The sequence below is a fragment of the Melopsittacus undulatus genome, chromosome 1 (assembly GCF_012275295.1).
Source record: "Melopsittacus undulatus isolate bMelUnd1 chromosome 1, bMelUnd1.mat.Z, whole genome shotgun sequence".
Taxonomy (NCBI): domain Eukaryota; kingdom Metazoa; phylum Chordata; class Aves; order Psittaciformes; family Psittaculidae; genus Melopsittacus; species Melopsittacus undulatus.
In genome coordinates, this window is record NC_047527.1 from 107,296,813 (window position 1) to 107,315,649 (window position 18,837).

An 18,837-nucleotide genomic window follows, 5' to 3' on the forward strand; every position below is an offset into this window, starting at 1 on the left:
AAAATAGCAACAGAAGTTTATCTAATAAAGTCTAATTTCCAAGAAAGTACTAAATTGCTAAGGCTGAAAAAGAATTTGTTTGCATGCTATTATTTATCATAGTGTTTGTCAATAGGCATAACTTCCAGTCTGTCCAGGATCAGGAAAATACTGGAAATTTGAGCAGAACCCATTTTTGCTGTGATTCCCTCTAGAGGACTGATACCTACACATTTTGTGATCTTTTGGAAAAGCTGCTGCTTTTGAAAGTACATAAAACCACACCAATTTTATTGAAACACGCATACTCTTTGAAGGCAGTTGGAAAACAGGCTTTTTTCCTGCTATGGTAAAAACAGACCAGGCAGCTGATACTTGAAGAAGGAGAAGTAAAAGCATAGAAATTTCACTTCCATGACAATTCCACTCACATTGTCCTCCTACCTAAGCAAAATTAAAAGATTGTGATATTTTGTTTCTTTAAAACAAAACCAACTAACTTCTCTGAACATTCTGATCCTGATATAAAATTAAAGCTGTTTGAAGGTCATCAACAGGTCTTTCAACTTAAAATGTAGTTTTCAGAAAAGCAAGATTCTACAGGATACTTCTAATGAAAAGCTTCACTGGAGAAACTTAAATATTTCAGATAACTGAATCAAAATATTTAATATGGGGTTAATTTAAGACTACAATTGAGCCACATATGATCAGTGGGACTTTCATTTCAGGTATTTCAAATCTCCATTCTTAACAACATCAATGCCTCATGGTTAAGTTGGACAAGGAATCCTGACCCAAGGACAAGACTGGGGCCTCTGGTGCAGAGCAGTAGCTCAGCAATTTCCCTCCTTGGCATTATGGGCATACTAGGATCTGAAGATACAATTTCTAGCATCAGGAGTAGGAAAACCTTCTCTCTGCCCTCAGACTGACAAACCTGGCAGTTCAGGCTGACAAAGTTCAGTGTTACCTTTAAAAATACTATTTAACGTTTCAGAATTTTGCCTGCTCAAAAAATAATCTTTTTTAAAATATTCTATTCCATTAAGACATCCTCATTCTTCAATTTTGTCTTGATATGGAGCAAAACACAAATGCTGAAATATGAGAAGCTCCCATAAGAAAAAAACTGCAAATGCTGAAAAGATAAAATGAAAACCTCTTCAAGGAACATCCTCTGCTGCAACTAAGGTGTAAAAGAGAAAAGAAAACTATAGAGACAGAGCCATCCCAAAATACCGTTTATTTCTTTGTTCTGCTGGCTTCTGTGAAACATAACTTCAGTATCTGTACCGCACTTAACAGTTTTAATCCAGTGATCACACAAAACTAATGGCTCAAGAAGGTAAAAATAGCAGATATATGGTATCTAATAGCATACTGCAGTTGGGAGCAATTTGAGATTTCTCGCTCTTCAAGCAAAAGCTCACAACAATTGTTCAAATAACCTACATACAACAGCCAAAAATGAGAAAAACAACAGCCACTTTCTGTCATTGTAGTAATTTTTGGTGAACAGATAAATGTATTTTTTCTCTTGCATTATCCTTATTTTAAAGAAAGTGATAGGTACATATCTAAATGCTTATTTTAGGAGAACAAATGTGTTCTGATAGAAGACTCAAGGAGCTGTTTTGTTTTCAACTGCATATCCAGATACAGAGAAGGACTATTAAAAGGAACAAAAATGCTTCATTTTCATTAAAATGTCCCACCTTCTTCCTTTAAAAAAGCCTTCAAAAGTTATACTTCTTTAAACTGTGTGACTTAGAGGTTGCAAAATATTAATGGCTCTTCCTGGAGTTGTACTGCCTTTCTCATCAATATTATCATCTTTTGTTTGCTTGCCTCACACCAGACTATTATAAGACTTTGTTCATTGTGAAGGTAAACAAAGGCAAGGGAAAAATGGGTTCAGCTGAGGTTACAATATCCACCTGTTTGGTATAAGATCATGATAAATCAGTAAAATATACACCTCCTGTACCTCTTCCTACTTTATTCAACCAAGTATTTTCTGAGTGCACTATCGAGCTATTTTGTCTTTAAATTCTTAAAATTAATTCTTACAACTTAATATTCCCTTTCACACAGACATCACACAATGGTGTAGTTTTATTATTTCACACCCATTTGAGGAAAAAAAAATCTATTTTCTTCCATTCTTTATGTGCAAAATACAGTACCCCAGATTAGTAGCTCACAAATTCTCATAAACTGAATAGGAATGGATATCACCAGCACTCAGGTCAAACCTCCACATTACACAAGTGCTGGAGAAAATATGCCTATGAAGGGCACACATCCTTCTGAAACAGTGCTACCATTCAGAACTGGTATGCAGTCTTAAATTGCTGCCTTTTGCAGCAGGGAGAAGCTGAAGTTATAGTATTGCTTAGGTGGGTAGAATGGTCCAGCTCAACAACCCATATTACTTGAAACATGCTTTCTCTCTTGATATAATGACTTTCCATTCACACTTTCTCTTCTGTACTGAAATCCAAAGCTCAATGCGAAGGCACGAGCCTTTTCTGCTACCAGAGTTAGTTATAGACTTTCCATAGCTATGGAAACCCAGCAGGAGTACTTTAATATAGACTAGAGATTTCTAGCCAGAACACAGTTCAAAAAAAAAAAAACCCAAGATTTAACCTAGTGTATTTTATGCCCACACTTGGCAAGAAATACTCAGCACTGTATTAGCAGGTTTCTAGCAAAAAATCCACTCCATTTTGTTTCTTATAAAATCTTAGTTACTTGGGGCCTAATGAGCAAATACTAACAGAAGTTTTGATTCACAAACACTGTGACTATACTTTGTTTGTGTGTATCTGCTCCTACAATATTTGTTCACTTCAGAATTGTTCTATCATTAGTCAAAATACCCTCAGGACTGCAAGTCTCTTGTCTCCATCACTCTGTTGAGAAACACAGGCTTTATGTGGGGGACGCTCTTTGAGCTTACTCACTTTTGCTCCAGTCAAAAGTTTCTTAGGAGCAAACCATAAACATACATACACATACCACAGAGATTAGACCAAAAGCTGTCTCTTGCAGTAAACAGTAGCAGTTGCCAATGAAGAGAGGGTAAGAATGGGGCAATACATCATGACATACACCTTTGCATGACCTTCCTATTTGCCTCTGATCCATGAGGCCTCACACTAGTCTAGAGAGTGGATCCACCCATAGAGATGCATCCCTCAGCTGACACACAGATAAAGGGAATCATCGCTCCATTACTAATTTAAAGCCTTATATAATAGAATAGCAAAATATTACTGCAGGTAAGATTCTTAAAACCAAAATTCACTGAAACCACCCTTTCCATCTTTGTACCACTTGGCTATTATTTGATAATTAATTCCACAAATACCATATATGACTGAAAAAAAATCTTACTGTGAAATCTGGAAAAGATTCAATCATTAAGGATGTTAAAGCTTTTTAAGTGAATCCGAAAAATATTACTTCACTGTTGCTACAGTAACACCTTCTTAATAAGCCCTTTAAAGTTAAACACTGTCTTAAGAGAGTTTTAGGTCAAGTTAAAAAACAGAGACAAGCTCTTCACAGGAATAAATTTTATATTCAGCATGGGCAAGAATGAAAGAGAAAAGGTGAACTCAAGTTTTTAGGTATTTCTATAACGGCTTCTCTCTCGCTGTGGTCTGTCCCACTTTCTTTCCCCTTAGCCACCCAGTAGTCTCTCTTCTGAGGAGAGAATTCTTAGTGGCCTCTAAAGGAAAATTCCTAATAATTTTTTATCCTATAGCAACTTACCATCTTCATTTAGAAAAAAAAATAAAAAATAAAAATCTTAGAATTGCAAAAAGATGTATTTGCAGATATAAGTTTGCACCTCCTGAGATGAGACCAAGAATAAAAAGCTATTTCCAATTTGTCACATATGGAGAGAATAGATAATATATGAACTGAGAAATTGCAGAGTGAATAAAAATTCATTCATGAGGTACCTGGGGATTATAACAGGAATTTATATTTATATTTATTTGCTCTATGATACCTATGATATGATTTGCACATAATATTTGGTGTTCTCTAGATCAGAGAGAAGACCATCTAGAGATCAGGGTCATTCTTCTGGGGGAGAGTTTGCAATATGCATAATGGAGAACATCTTTGGAAAAGGAAAAACAACCTCTCTCAGTTTTCATGCAGTTGTAAAGCTTCATTTAGTGGATTATGCATTTAAACTTAAACAGGGGAAGTTCAGGTTAGATATAAGGAAGAAGTTCTTTACTGTGAGGGTGGTGAGGCACTGGAACAGGTTGCTCAAGGAAATGGTAAATGTTCCATCCATGGCAGTGTTCAAAGCCAGGCTGGACAGAGTCTTGGGTGATATCATCTAGTGTAAGGTGCCCCTGCCCATGGCACAGGGACTGGAACTACATAAGGTCTTTTCCAACCCTAACTAGTCTATGATTCTATGATTATTGGCACAAATCCAGTTTCAGAGAAATATTCACTTCATTTGCACCTTCTCAGAAGCAGTTTTACACAGTCCTTCCCAGATGTCACCAGATACATATTCACTGGAGGACAATGAAAACCAAAGCTTCTAATCCATCCAAAAGTTGTATGCTATATCAATTTTAACAAAGTAAATGAAACACAAAGTATTGTTATTACAGAAGGTGCTTCAAATAGCTGATTCAAAATAATTTGATGAATACCTATCTAGTTTCATTTTAAAAACCCTGTTCTAATTATCTTATTCGAAATATGAGAGATCCTTTAAGTAACCTTAAAAATGTACACAGGTTACAGCACCATGCAGTTTGTTATTACCTATTTTTCTAGTGTATAAATTTTGATATCATTAAAGTGCTCAATTACCAAAGAAATTAGTGAAATAAAACTCCTGATTCTACAAAGACCCAAAGTACAATCAAAATTGCTGTGACCTATTTTTACCCCTGTTCAAAGCAAAAAGAGTTAACAGTCCTGTTTACTAAGTGACAACAGTACTTACCTATAGTTAGACACATGATTAAGTATCCGCACTGGTAATTGGAACCAAAATTAAACAGACTTAATCATAGCTTTCAGGTAATAAACTATTATAGAAACAGCTCTCCTGTGACTTATGACGTGAAAAAAAGATCACCATAATACTTGACATACATTATTCACAAATGAAATGTGACTAAAATAGGTTATGAATAAATATAATGTAAAATACTGCAGAATTTTTAACTAGTGTTAAGAAACTACAGAAATTAATTAGATTAATGAAGTTAATCTATTTCCAACAGAGCTGCCAGTTCACCAGTTTTTTTACTTACAAAGACTAGCAAAAAGAAAGTTGTATACTGACTCCAACATCATAGACATTATTATAGTACACTTCCAGCTTGACATATTTAAAGGTTATTTGTTCATGACACACTCTCTAATCCCCTTTTTTCTGTTTTTGTGTTTGCCATCATATCTGACCTCTATCAGCATTTATTGATTTCATTTATACACATTTGTATAATTAATTTCTGAAACTTCATAAGAAAAGTTATGTATTTTATCCAACATGTATCCAGGAAGTGCCATATCTGCATTCTGTAAATTGTTTGGTTTTTTGGTTTCTTTTACAAACTGGTATTTAGTTGATATCTGCACAACTGGGAAGGCCTTTCCAAAGGTAATATAGCAATGGTGAAGCTGGTCAGACTTCTGTTAGTATAGCTGACAAGAGCTGAAGAGTCTGGAAGGTGGAAAAAAAAAATCCCAGGAATGAACAATTCTTCACTCAGCAGAAACCACAGTAGAAAGGTAGATTCCTAACCTCAAGTCAGTAACAATTTTGGAGGAAGAAAGCTGACCAAAAATAATATGTCTCTGGGAAATTTCAATAACCATTCTGATAATCAGGTTAATCTTACAGTCTGGTGAAGAAAAAAAAGCAGTATTACAGGCGTAAGAATGATACCTGAACTTTTCTGCACCTATTTCTTTGTATAATAGTTGTTTTACTGAACATAACATACAGTAGAATATTTGCTTTCTTTTCATTTGTAGATGAAAGCTGTCCAGTACCAAGGAGTAACAACCTTTGTGTGGCTGGCAAACTACGGAACAATAGGCCCTATGCTTTCCAGCGAGTGACAACCCCAAATAAAGTAACACACCCAACACTCACACCTTGTTCTACAGGATGAGGGTTACAAAATGATAAACCACCAAACTCCATCCTTTGGCAAGAAGGATTCTCTCAACTGAGAAGAGGTAAGCAGAGTATCTTTGTCAAACAGCAGGAAAACATGGAAGCTCCCGAGCAAGGTTGTCTTCCAGACTGCAACAGAGATCATAAAAAATTGACTAGAAAAAAAAAAAGATCAAATATTTATTTCCAAATACTCTGTCTTAAATAGAGCTAAACATATTCTATGAAACCAGCTCTAAGCAAGCCCTCTTCAAATATTTGATGCCTTAAATCCCCTCAAATCCAGGAGCCCTGGACTAGTATCAGTGACATCAGAAGGAACTGAACCTGCAACTGTTCTTATTTATACCACACACAAATGCAACTTCAGGAAAAAGTGGTGAAACTGTTAATGAAAGACTGTTTTTTATATACTTTTGTTGATAACAGAGTCTCCTTGTGCAGTGCTGAACTTTCACCTGAACGCAAGTTGGTGTTACTCTGATAACGGATGGCCAAAAAGAAAGATAATGAATGACACGAGGCCCACCCTGTTAAAAAAGTGTTAGGTTTCCAAACATATGTACACCTAAATTCAGATTTTATTAGCTTACTGCAGAGGCTTGGGTGAGGCTCATCCCCCCTTCACATGCACTACTGTTTAATTTAGTCTCTCTTGCATGAACTGCAAGTTAAGAGAAAGAAGCACAGCCATGCCCCTTAGAATCATAGAATCATAGAATAGTTAGGATTGGAAAGGACCTTAAGGTCATCTAGTTCCAACCCCCCTGCCACGGGCAGGGACACCTCACACTAAACCATATCACCCAAGGCTTCATCCAAAAGGTCTTGAACACTGCCAGGGATGGAGCATTCACTACCTCCCTGGGCAACCCATTCCAGTGCCTCACCACCCTAACATTAAAGAATTTCTTCCTTAGATCCAGCCTAAACCTCCCTTGTTTAAGTTTGAACCCGTTACCCCTTGTCCTGTCACTACAGTCCCTAATGAAGAGTCCCTCCCCAGCATCCCTGTAGGCCCCCTTCAGATACTGGAAGGCTGCTATGAGGTCTCCATGCAGCCTTCTCTTCTCCAGGCTGAACAGCCCCAACTTTCTCAGACTCTCTTCATACAGGAGATGCTCCAGTCCCCTGATCATCCTCGTGGCCCTCCTCTGGACTTGTTCTAACAGTTCCATGTCCTTTTTATGTTGAGGACACCAGAACTGCACACAACACTGCAAGTGAGGTCTCACAAGAGCAGAGTAGAGGGGCAGGATCACCTCCTTCGACCTGCTGGTCACGCTCCTTTTGATGAAGCCCAGGATACAGTTGGCTTTCTGGGCTGTGAGTGCATTTTCTCATTGACTAACACCCCCAAGTCCTTCTCCGCAGGACTACCATGAATTTCCTTTTTGCCCAACCTGTAGCTGTGACTGGGATTGCTCCCACCCGGGTGTAGGACCTTGCAATTGTCATGGTTAAACTTCATGAGGTTGGCATCAGCCCACCTCATAAGCGTGTCAAGGCCCTTCTGAATGGCGTTCCTTCCCTCCAGCGTATCAACCGAACCACACAGCTTGGTGCCATCGGCAAACTTGCTGAGGGTGCACTCAACAGCCACCCCACCACTTGGGCAGCTGATAATTTCATAGCTCTTGCTAAACTATGAAAATAGTTCCATAATCTGAAGATGATCAAGTATTGTTCTAAAATTCTCTCAAGTAATTCTTCAATTAAGAAAGTTTGACAACTGGGTGTGATCAGCCCCTTCATTCAAGCTGAATCAGATCCTTCATAAAAGCTGTGTGTTCTGCTTTCTAAAAGCCATTTGACAGCTGTTTATTCTCAAGCCTGTGTGGTGTGTCCATTTCCTCCTCGCTTCCCAGTTATTTACTTTCAGATTGTAAACTCATTAGAGCAGGTGTTACTCAGAGAAACAAAAGAAAATGGAGAGAAAAGGAAAAAAATAAGCCCGTAACTGTAGATCTATGTCTTGTTGAGGGCCATAAATCCAAATACATATAGTACTAAAACAACTTTCCCAATCTGCTTTTAAAATGCTATTTAATTATAGTGTTATAAATTTTATACTGTCTAAAAGTGTGAGCGATTGCAGCTTTTAAGATGGAAATTCACCACAGAGAATCACTTAACTTTGTATTTTCCTTCAAAAATTTCTGGTTTCATTATTGCTATATTTGTTTTGAATAGGCAGATTTTATAGCTGCCCTTTGGCCCTGGAAATCATCCCCTGCTTGTAATGTATGCTGGTGAATTGTAATTATAACCTGACATAGTTAACCAAAATAAACCTCAACAATAAAACTAAAAAGAATATTTTAACAACTTTGAAATTTCACTCATAATTGAGAAAAGGCAAAATTGCCAAATCTAACCCCAGATTTTAAGGGTAAAAAAAAACCCAAACCCTCAGACATTTCTTAAATACAGATCAAGCAAAAAGCAAAAATTTAAAATTAATACCCTGTGCCAAAGAATTTCTTTTTTTTGGGTGGGGAGGGGCGAGGGGGAGAGGGTACCTCTGTGAAGTGTGTCTCTAACTCCAAGATATGTTCACCTAACTAAATGCTGATGATATTTACCTTGATATACTGTATTCATTAATATCCAGGTATTTCTAGAAATTCATGACAGATGTATAGTTCCCACATATCTCTTTTTCTCTCCATTTTTAGTTCTTTCAGGACATAAGTAAGAAGTGGGATAGTCACTGGTGACTACAGCCTTCTCCAACAAATGGAAGGAGTTGTTATAATCCACATGGCGATACCATGAAAGTAAGAAACTGTTTAGCTGAGAAGCTGGCATGAGGTGAGACAGGTCACAGAAGTTTGATATAATATTTTGCTAGTGTAAGCAAGGCATTGCATTGACTACATACTGAGAATACTGAGCTGTGCTACAACCTAGAAAAGGAAGGGAGATTTTATGAGTAATTGTTCACTGAAGATATTTCATAGCTAACATCTATCATACCAGATATTAAATAAAGCCAGAATATAAATAGCAAGTATATAGAATATTCCACAGCCTAAACTAAAATTATAACAAATCATTTTTGCCAAGAGAAATACAGAATAATGTATACATTCTTTAAAAAACAGAAGACATTCACATTCTTTGATTGTGACGTAACTGCATTAATCAAAGGTTATAATTTTTGATGCCATATTTTTAATTCAAAACTGAAGAGTAAATAGAATTTAATGTCTAACTTACAAAGCAATTCTGTAAGAGAGGCCAGGTTAAAAAGAGACTATCTTTTATAAGGACACAGGTCAAAGTTTCACGCCATGGAGAGCTCAGGGGCAGCTGTGGCATGAACTATGCCCAAACCCATCTCCCTGTTGCATTTCATGTATACCAGCACTAATAACAGCACTGGTTTCACTGCTTGTGAGCAAGGCTGTGATTGAGATTCCTTTCTTTTTATTTGTTGTCGTTTCAGCCAAATCAATACCCTTTACAGAGACAAGATCAAGCAGTCACTGGCAAGAATACCATAAATGTTTGTTATTGCCAAACATTCTGTACTGCAAAGCTGCAGCCTGATAATAGTTGAAAAAACACAGGCAATTCTTTAACACACAAACTCTTCCTCAGGCCTGAAGATGAGGCATGGCCTTCAGTTGTCTGAAACAACTGCTTGGAGTCTAAGTGAATTGAATTAACCGGCTAAAAAAAAGTTATAGAGAAAAGGTAGCCCTCCTGGTGCAGAGCAGAATATTAACAAGAGAAGTTATAATATCTTTACTCCTTTTAGGACAGCAACAGATAGACAGGTAATTATCTCCTGCAGAATAATAAGAGCAGAAAAATTCTGTGTGCCTGAAATAAAAACTATCTATCAGTTTTTCATCATCCAAGATTGACTTTCGTAAGGCATTTTGTAGAATTTCTTGAACTTCAGACTTGAAATATTAATGGGTGGGGAGGGGAATGTAAAAATTGGGATTTTTTGTATCCAGGTATTTCCTGGCTTTTGTTGAACTTTGTGAGTTTATTACAGTACGTAGCCCATGTTTGGTCTCAGTTCCATAGTTTTGTATGAGAACATCTGGAAGTATATTACATTTTGGGAGACACATATATCTCTGTGCATTACTTTCTACTTGTTGGCTATGATTTCAAGCTTATGTAAAACTGCCATTGCATGCTGTTAAGCTGCAACTGAAAGAAAAGACCTTACACCCACTACAACCAGCTGTACTTCCCACAAAACTTCTAGTTACTGGTTTTTACAACTTAAAATAGCTTGGTTTATCAATGTATTAGCTTGAAGAAAAATAGGTATGAAATGTTAAGCGCTAAATCTCCGTTCAGAGAGACTGTGCATCAACAAACCATGTTCAGTATTTAAGTATGTTTCACTGAAAGAAACTATAGGAAAAACCACAGTAAGATGCAGTAATTTACTAAGCTACTTTACTTGTCATGAAATTCCTTCTGAAAAGGAATAAATTCTATAAAGTTAAACCCCTCTAATCGTTTCAGAAAAAAAGTTTCTAAATTTTTTTACGAGCAGAAGTGTTCTGAATGGCACAGTGTTATTGAGAATGCTATACTGTATTGACACTATGAAATGGTTGAGATCAAAATAGAGCCCTTCCACTCCCCTCACAAGTAAGGGCCCTAAAACATACACAGGAAAACTCAGTAATCCTATATACACATCAGCATCCATGCCCTTCATGCTTTCTCTTAGCTGTCCAAAACTAGTAAGTCTCCATGGTTCCTTTCTTGCACTTTCCAATACCAGACACCCCCTGCCATTTGTCTAGCTTGCCTGCAGGTCCCCTGTTCACTTACCTGCTTTTTAATTTCACTTGTTTATTCCATTACACTCACTTCTCCTCTGTCTCATTCAGAGGTCACCCTCATTTATTTGCAATTATCAGAGGGTGATTTTCTCAGAGGCATTTTTTGCCAACACTACTAATATCCTTCACCCACCCCACTTGTTCCATTCCCAGTACCTCATGTGACAAAACTGCCTGACTACTCACAGGACCTTCCTAAACAGCTTTCTTGCAAGACCTTTATATCTCAAAGTCATGCTTGTGGTTTTGAAGTAATGTAATAGGTGACCCTCAACCAATCTAACTTTAGTTTAAGCAACTACATTAGTCTCACCTCAGTGGGGAGAGACAGGTCTTCATCACTCTTCAAATGTGCTTAACTCTCCCCAGATTTAACCTGAGCATCTGATTTTTGAATAGCTAAGGTGCAGTACCTACCCCATAGATATTTACAGTCAGGTACTCACCCTAGTCTAGGAAATGTATTAAGACAATACTAAGTGGACAGCAATAGCTGCATTCAGGGAGACACTTACCTGACCTATGTTAGATATGTACAGTTGGGTAAAATTATTTGAAATTTATAAACTAGACATAGGTTAAAAGCAGTCTAGAGTGATTAGCTCAAATAATTATATTTAGTTAGATGAATCTGACCTCTTATATTAAGAGAAATAAATCCTTTCTATTCCCAGAAAAGATTCTCATTACCTACACACATCTCCTGACTCCATTTTTTCCACAGCTTTGGACTAAATGAATGAATTAATATTTCTATTTTGCAAATCCCTTTCTCTTCTTGCCACCTTGCCTCATTTTCTCATGTCACATACTGGCTCACTGAACATCTCTGTTTTGCTGCTGCATTTGACTGTCTCTTCCATGAGAAAAAGTAACTCCACCCAATTTTAAGTTTACATCTTCACAGATTGTACACAGGTAAGTCATTGATCTCCAATCTCCAGTTCCAATAATTTTACTTCTAAACATGTCATTCCTCATTTCCTCTTTTAAGCATCCACATTCCCAACATGCCTCTATTCTTCTGCATCATAGAATCATAGAATAGTTAGGGTTGGAAAGGACATTAAGATCATCTAGTTCCAACCCCCTTGCCATGGGCAGGGACACCTCACACTAAACCATATCACCCAAGGCTTCATCCAACCTGGCCTTGAACAGTCAGGGATGGAGCATTCACAACCTCCCCGGGCAACCCATTCCAGTACCTCACCACCCTAACAGTAAAGAATTTCTTCCTTATATCCAGTCTAAACCTCTGCTGTTTAAGTTTCAACCTGTTACCCCTTGTCCTATCACTACAGTCATCTCTTCTGTTTCCCTGCAAACATCCTCTTTATCTGCACCTTCACCTTATTGTTCATTTGCAAACATAAAAATGTTTGACCAGCAACAACATTACAGTTACAGTTGACCAGTTACAACATGCCTTCCTAGATTTACTAATAATGACCATATGGAGCCTAACCAAATACACATACAGCTCAGCCTAGTGTCTTTAATAGAGACTAGTAGTGGACTTTGCCTTTTGAATACTCCCACATTTACCGATTTTATCACCAAAACCAAATCAATATTTCCTCCAGACTTTACTGAATGTGCTGCTAAATCTGCCTGTAAACACCAACACAGATTTTAGCAAGACATATACTGGTTTTGTAAGAACAATTTCAGAGAATTTATCTAAATTTTTGGCTATAGCGTAAGCGTAAATGAGCTGAAAATACATAGCATTTTCAGGAAGCTGGAATGTATACTGCCCCTTGGCTTCCACAGGTGGTCTTATGGATTTGGAGACATGACCAATGCTAATCACTTACATGTGAGTTTGTGTTCTTATGCTCTCTCCAGCCAATGGAAACCTGATCAATGCAGGAGACCTCAACCCCCTGCTTACCAGTGAGCTCCATTCCCCTCAAGGCCTGCAGTTGCTCTTTTCACGCCACACTAATATTTATAAGCACTGCTGTTCATTGTAACAAAGTACACAGGTAACTGTCCATTTATCATTCATATGTCAACATTAACTACCCTTTGCTATTTTATCAGACCTGCCCAAATTTTCCAGAATCTAGCAACTAGGAGAAACCCAGTTTCTTCTCAGTAGGCTGATAGATAGCAAGTTACAATGATGGTGTGGTACCATGAAGTTTTGGGGGTTGGTATTCCTTATTGGTAGCAAAAAAAAAAGAAAGAAGACAGTTAGAAATATCGGTTTTTATCTCACCAAATGCAGAGAAATGTTGGGGTAGACTTAGGTAGGAAAAAGAAATGGGCTTATATTACCAAAAACTTGTCTGTTTTCTCTCAATCAGTAAACCAAACTAAAAGAAAACTTTCTCCCTATAGCAATCTCCTGTGAACAACCTTTAGAGCACCCTTCAATAACTTCCTCTTACTGATAGAGAAATAATTCCCTTCCTACCCATTTGAAACTTTCAACAAAAACAAGTTAGACAGATCATGAAAAGATATTGTAGAAGAGTCATGGCATGATGGCAAAAACATTAATGCATAGTCTTACATTTAATTCAATGGAACTAATAGAGAGACATGCCTTCGTATTGAGCTACTTTCAAGTTGCTTTCTAACATAACTGATTACTCAAGAAACATTTCTAGAATATACAAAAATACTTTTGATGAACTGAAGCAGGCAGCTTCCTACACTGTATACTTCATGTTCCAAACACACAGCACTGCTTTAATTAAATTATTTTGATGGTATTTTTATTTGCTAGCATTATATCATAAATCACACTCCATCATCAATAATTACATCAAATCAACATGATACCAAAATATCCAAGTGCTTATGAGAAGTTACAAATTAATGTAACTGGAAAGTTGGGCAATTTTATCTACTGAACAGATGGTAACACTTTAATTCCCCTACTTTCTCAGCCAATCTGCTACAAGCATCAACCAGCATTATGATCCAAATGCTGCTGAAGTCAATGGGAAGGCTGACACTGACTTGAGTGAACTTCAGCTGAGCTCAAAATGCTGCAAGAAGAAAAATTCAGTCCTCGTATATCTCCCAGACAGTTGACAATGATGGCTGAGAACAGTTATGTTGATTTTGTTACGGTAACATCCATCCAACAAGAACTAAAACAAGATATATTTTTTTGCTCTTTCCCATGAAACACCCACAGGCAAAAGCTCTTTGTCAGTACTTCCTTTGGGTTGTATTTGAAGCATGGACTGAAGAGGCAAAAACCAAGTGTTTTTTCATCTGTCCTACTCTTTATTTCATTCTCTTGTAAGTTAAGAATCCACACTAGAGAACTGCTTTCCACCAATGGTAAGTGAAGACCCTGCCCTTGTAATTTCCTACTTCTGATCAAGCACTTCAAACTCCTAACCCATATCTAAAATATTTCTCAGCTGTTAAACATGTCTGCCACACTTTGTGAAAGTCCTACAATTAACATGCAACATTTTAAAAACTCTTTCAGTAAAGTTTCTATCCATTACATTCAAATCCTTGTGAAATGTAAGACAGGGTCCTTGCTCACTGTATCTGTCAGGAACCCACAGCTACAAGTTTAGAAGAATATTTCATGTTTATAAGTTGAAATGTGACCAACTTGTATTTTTGTTATTTAAAAACTAAATTCACTAAATCTTGAAAAGATTTTGCATATGGTAATTTGAATGCAACTTTGAAAGAACTTTTTACATGGCATATGAAAACAACTGTTTCCAGAAATTTCCATAGCATATTAATGTACTCATTTAAAAAGAAAATGCAGCCTTAAAAATAGGATTGCACACAGCACAAAAGATCAAATTATATTGCAAAATTATACTGGCATTCACTGAAGGTTACAAGCATCATTTTACACATTAGAGGTCAAAGTGAAGGCACTGCAGCAAGCACACACTCTTTTCTAATACATCTGAGGATAACTTCTGCTGTAAAGTATTAGTAGCTTAGGACTAATAAAACAATGTTGTTATAAGTGTTCACAGTTTACTCTGTTCCCAAGTTCTCTATCCAGCCTTTCTAATACAAAAATAAAATACCACTGCAACTTTCTGAATAGATTTGTCTCCTTAAAAAGCTGTACAATTGCATGGAAGTACTTTAATTGTTAGAACTCAAATTTTTACTGAAGTAACTGCTTAGTGCTTATTGGAGGACATTTTAACTGCTTCCCCAGACTAATCATTTGCTGATAAGAAAATGTCTCATTAAAAAAAAAAAGTCCATGCAACTATCACCACAGAGCAGAATAACCTAAACCTGTGGAATTTTGCAACATGATCAGGATATGTTGCTCACAGATGATTACTTTGTAAAACACTTCAAAAGGTGTTCCATAATCTTAAGCAGACTGTGCATTATAAACAAATAATTATTTAGCATACAGAATTTCCAGCTCTAGTGTTCAGTCACAGAATAATGAGCACTACTGTGTAGTCAGCTGATTTTTTTCTGTGAAAAAGGTAAGAATCTCTCTTCTAGGCTAAGCCTAGACAGGAGACAGAGAGAGGGGAAGGGCTATGCTTTTCCTCACTTGCTACTATTTCCTCTATAATGCTACTATAAATGTCAAGAAATGGAAGAATATGTGTTCTTGTTGATAATATAATCTCATAAAAACACCTTCCCACAGGAACAATCTTCAAAGCCTCATGAATTATATGGACAGAAGCACAAATCCAAACCTTTTAACTGTAACTTTAAAACTTCCAATTTCTTAAACGAGTTTGTCGGTACGTTATAAATAGTTCACCATTTGGAGATGATTACTATATAGGAAAGCATAGACAGAAGTTGATAAAAAAAAGTGGAAAAGAATGAAACTGGATGAAAACCTCCTATGAAATTGGAAAGATCACAAACTTCTACTTCTGCACCGGCTTTCAGGAAGACTTTCCAAAACACGTAATAGAAACAAATTAATAAAAAACCTGTTTCTATAATTACATGGCTTTTAAGGCAGTTTCCAGCACATATTATAGAGGTTTCATAATGCATCTGTGTTCAATTTTCAATTAAAGAAGATGGCACTGTGCATAAGAATCCAAATTAGTATCATCCACCTATAACCACAAATAACTCCAAACCTTAGATACCTGGTAAAATTACAGTTGCAACTCTGTGCACTGTTATGGCTAGAAATTGTAGTCTCAAATTGAACAGAATCTACTGTCATAAATAGTTTGAACTCAAGATTAATGAGATCTGAAACACTGGTCAATAAAAGAAATAAAATAACTAAGGGAAGAGACAGCTAAATCTGTTTCACTTCCTGCAATGCAAACATTTTTCTGCATATTGTCAAACATGATAAATCCTTTCCCATCTTTCACAGAGGTCCATGAGACATAAATTAGTTCCCTATCCCAACAAGAAGCAGAAAGGCTCAACTCCTTTAGCTGCTATTGAAATATCTTCGAATTATACCTTCCAGACCACTGGATTCCCTACAGAAAATCAAGCCTGCTCTTTCCCCATTCCCTTCCACACAGGGAAAGCCTTACCTGTCAGGCAGGCACCCCTGCCAACACAGAAGCCCAGGGAAGCTACAGGGAAGTGACAAACACACATTGTTTTGTAACTACAGCACACTGAAAAATATTTCTGACCCAGCTTACGTTAGAGAGAATCAAAACCTACTTTGAAAGCACGGTGTACAGCCTATTGCACCATTAAAGGTAAAAATTACAGCTACTACTTTCAATGTTTTTATGTATGCTTTCTCCACAGCAGATTAGGAGAAACAGTCTATATCTATAGCAACCAGGAGACAGGAGGAAGGGATATATCCAGTCCACACCATTTCTCCTTAAAGCCTTTCATCACTACCCTCACTATAGCAAACATTTAATAGCTCATTTGTATTGCCACTTGACTGAAGCCTCATTAAAACCATGGTCAGCTGATTTTAATTCCTTCTAAATAAACGAAATATACATGAGGAAGACTGCACTGGTACTTCTGTGGGAGACTTCCTTTGTTTCTTTATTTTATATTTTATCTTAGAAAAAGATTTCTTAGGGAAAGCTAGTTTAGCTTTCACTCCCTGATGTCCATAACCATTCTACACAGGAATTAAAATGGGAAAAATACAAAATACTCCAAGTTATGATCTGGGCTTAAAGTGCATTTCAGAAAGATACTGCAAGTGAAATGAAACTGACTGTATTAGTAGATACCACTGGAGATAATTCTGGTGAGCAAACAGCCATGTGTGTCTCAGTGCAAGGAAAGGAACGCCAGAAAGAAAAGCAGAGGAGAATAGCATGGATCTTAAACACAGAGTTTGTTTCAGGATCCCTTCGTGTTGGCTTGGGCCATTTTAGCAGGTGGGAACGTTCAGTGCAGACAGCACCTCCTAAAGGAGGAAGGGGTTGGTCCGAGAATATCTCAACAGAAAGAGGCTGCTTAATGGTCTTCAATGGACAGCACCGAGTATCTGCAGACACCTCTAAAACAGGCTCAACCAGAAGCCAGTGCTGATTTCTACCTCCAACAAAACGAGTTACTGGTGGACACCAGCGAAGGCTGGGCTGCTTCTGGGGGTTTGTGGCCTGGGGATTTCCTGTGTTTTGAACTATGAAGGGAGCTTTCGTGGGCTGAATCCACTAAACTGGGAGGAGGGTCAAATACGTGAGGCTGGATGCATTTTTGGGGGGCTCGGCAATGGTGTACCTCGACTTTAAGGTCCTCGGGATTGTCTCGGTGGAAGTTTTCAGCATGTGAGGACACTGGGTGCGACCAGCTCCTCAGAGGTGTCCCAGAGATCCCTCCGGGACACCCCGCTGGGGCAGCTGGACCCGGGACCAGCCTCGGGCTGACCAGGGATCGGCGGGGATAGGAGTGACCCACGAGGTGTGAGAGGCCGGAGGACAGGGACCCTCAAGCGGGAGCCGCGCCATAAGGAGACGGAGGACGGGGTCCCTCAGCGGGATCTGTCTGTCAGGGACCAGAGAAGGACCTTACAGGGAGCCGGTCGTGAAGGACCGCAGGACGGGCCCCTCGCCCGCAGCTGTGCGGGCGCGGCCACCGGGGGCCTGTCGAGCTGCCTCTGAGGAAGCTCTCGGGCAGCAGCAGAGAGAGGGAGGGGTCGTCGCGGCCCCGCTCCCCGTCAGCCCCACTCCTCCCGCCCCTCGCCCCACTCACCGATCCGCGCCTCGGCGGCGGCTCCGGCGGAGGGCAGCTGGGTGCGCGGGGAGGCGGCGAGGACCTGCAGCAGCAGCGGCGGCAGCAGCAGCGGGAGGATGGAGCCGAGCGCCCCCATCATGCCTGGCCCATCGCAGGCGGCTGTCCCGCTCCCCTGCCCGCCGCCGCCAGCCCTCACTCCATGCCGCCCGCCCGCCCTTTGCCTCCCGCAGCCGCTGCCTGGCTCCTGCGAGCAGCAGCCGCAGCAGATTCAACACCCAGGACAGCGACCAGCGCCGCCCCCCCGCCCCCGAGCCGGCCCCGCCCCGGCCCGGCCCGGCCAGGCCCGCCCGGCAGGCGCTGAGGGGGGTGAAACGAGCTCACCCTCCGCGGCGCCGCCTCCCCGCACCCCGGTCCCCGCCCGCCCGGCCGCAGTGGAGGGTTCTGCCCTGCCTGCAGGGATCGCGGGGTAGCGACCCCCTCCCTCCGGCAGAGCGAGGGCCGAGGACGCCCCCGGCCCCGAAAGCTGCCGCCGGCCCTGAAGGAAGCTCCGCCTCAGGCGGCCGTGAGCCTCCGGGCAGTGCCGTGAGCCGCCGGGAGAGGGGCGGCGGGGGTCGTTCCCGGAGGAAAAGCTGTGCGCTTGAATCCCGCATAAAGATGGCTGAGACTGCGAGGGGAGTTATTAAATGTGCCTGTTCCGCACACCTGTATGCAAAACCAACCCTGTCAAAGTTT

General features: G+C 39.4%; 1 protein-coding gene across 1 annotated transcript in view; it reads right to left on the reverse strand.

Annotated features, from left to right (window-relative positions):
• PTPRN2 (protein tyrosine phosphatase receptor type N2) overlaps positions 1 to 18,244 on the reverse strand; it is a 659,546-nt gene extending 641,302 nt beyond the window's left edge. Inside the window, exon 1 of the mRNA XM_031042861.2 lies at positions 18,124 to 18,244. Within this exon, the coding sequence (XP_030898721.2) occupies positions 18,124 to 18,244 (121 nt within the window). The remainder of the gene's footprint in view (positions 1 to 18,123) is intronic.
• Positions 18,245 to 18,837: the final 593 nt, after the last annotated feature.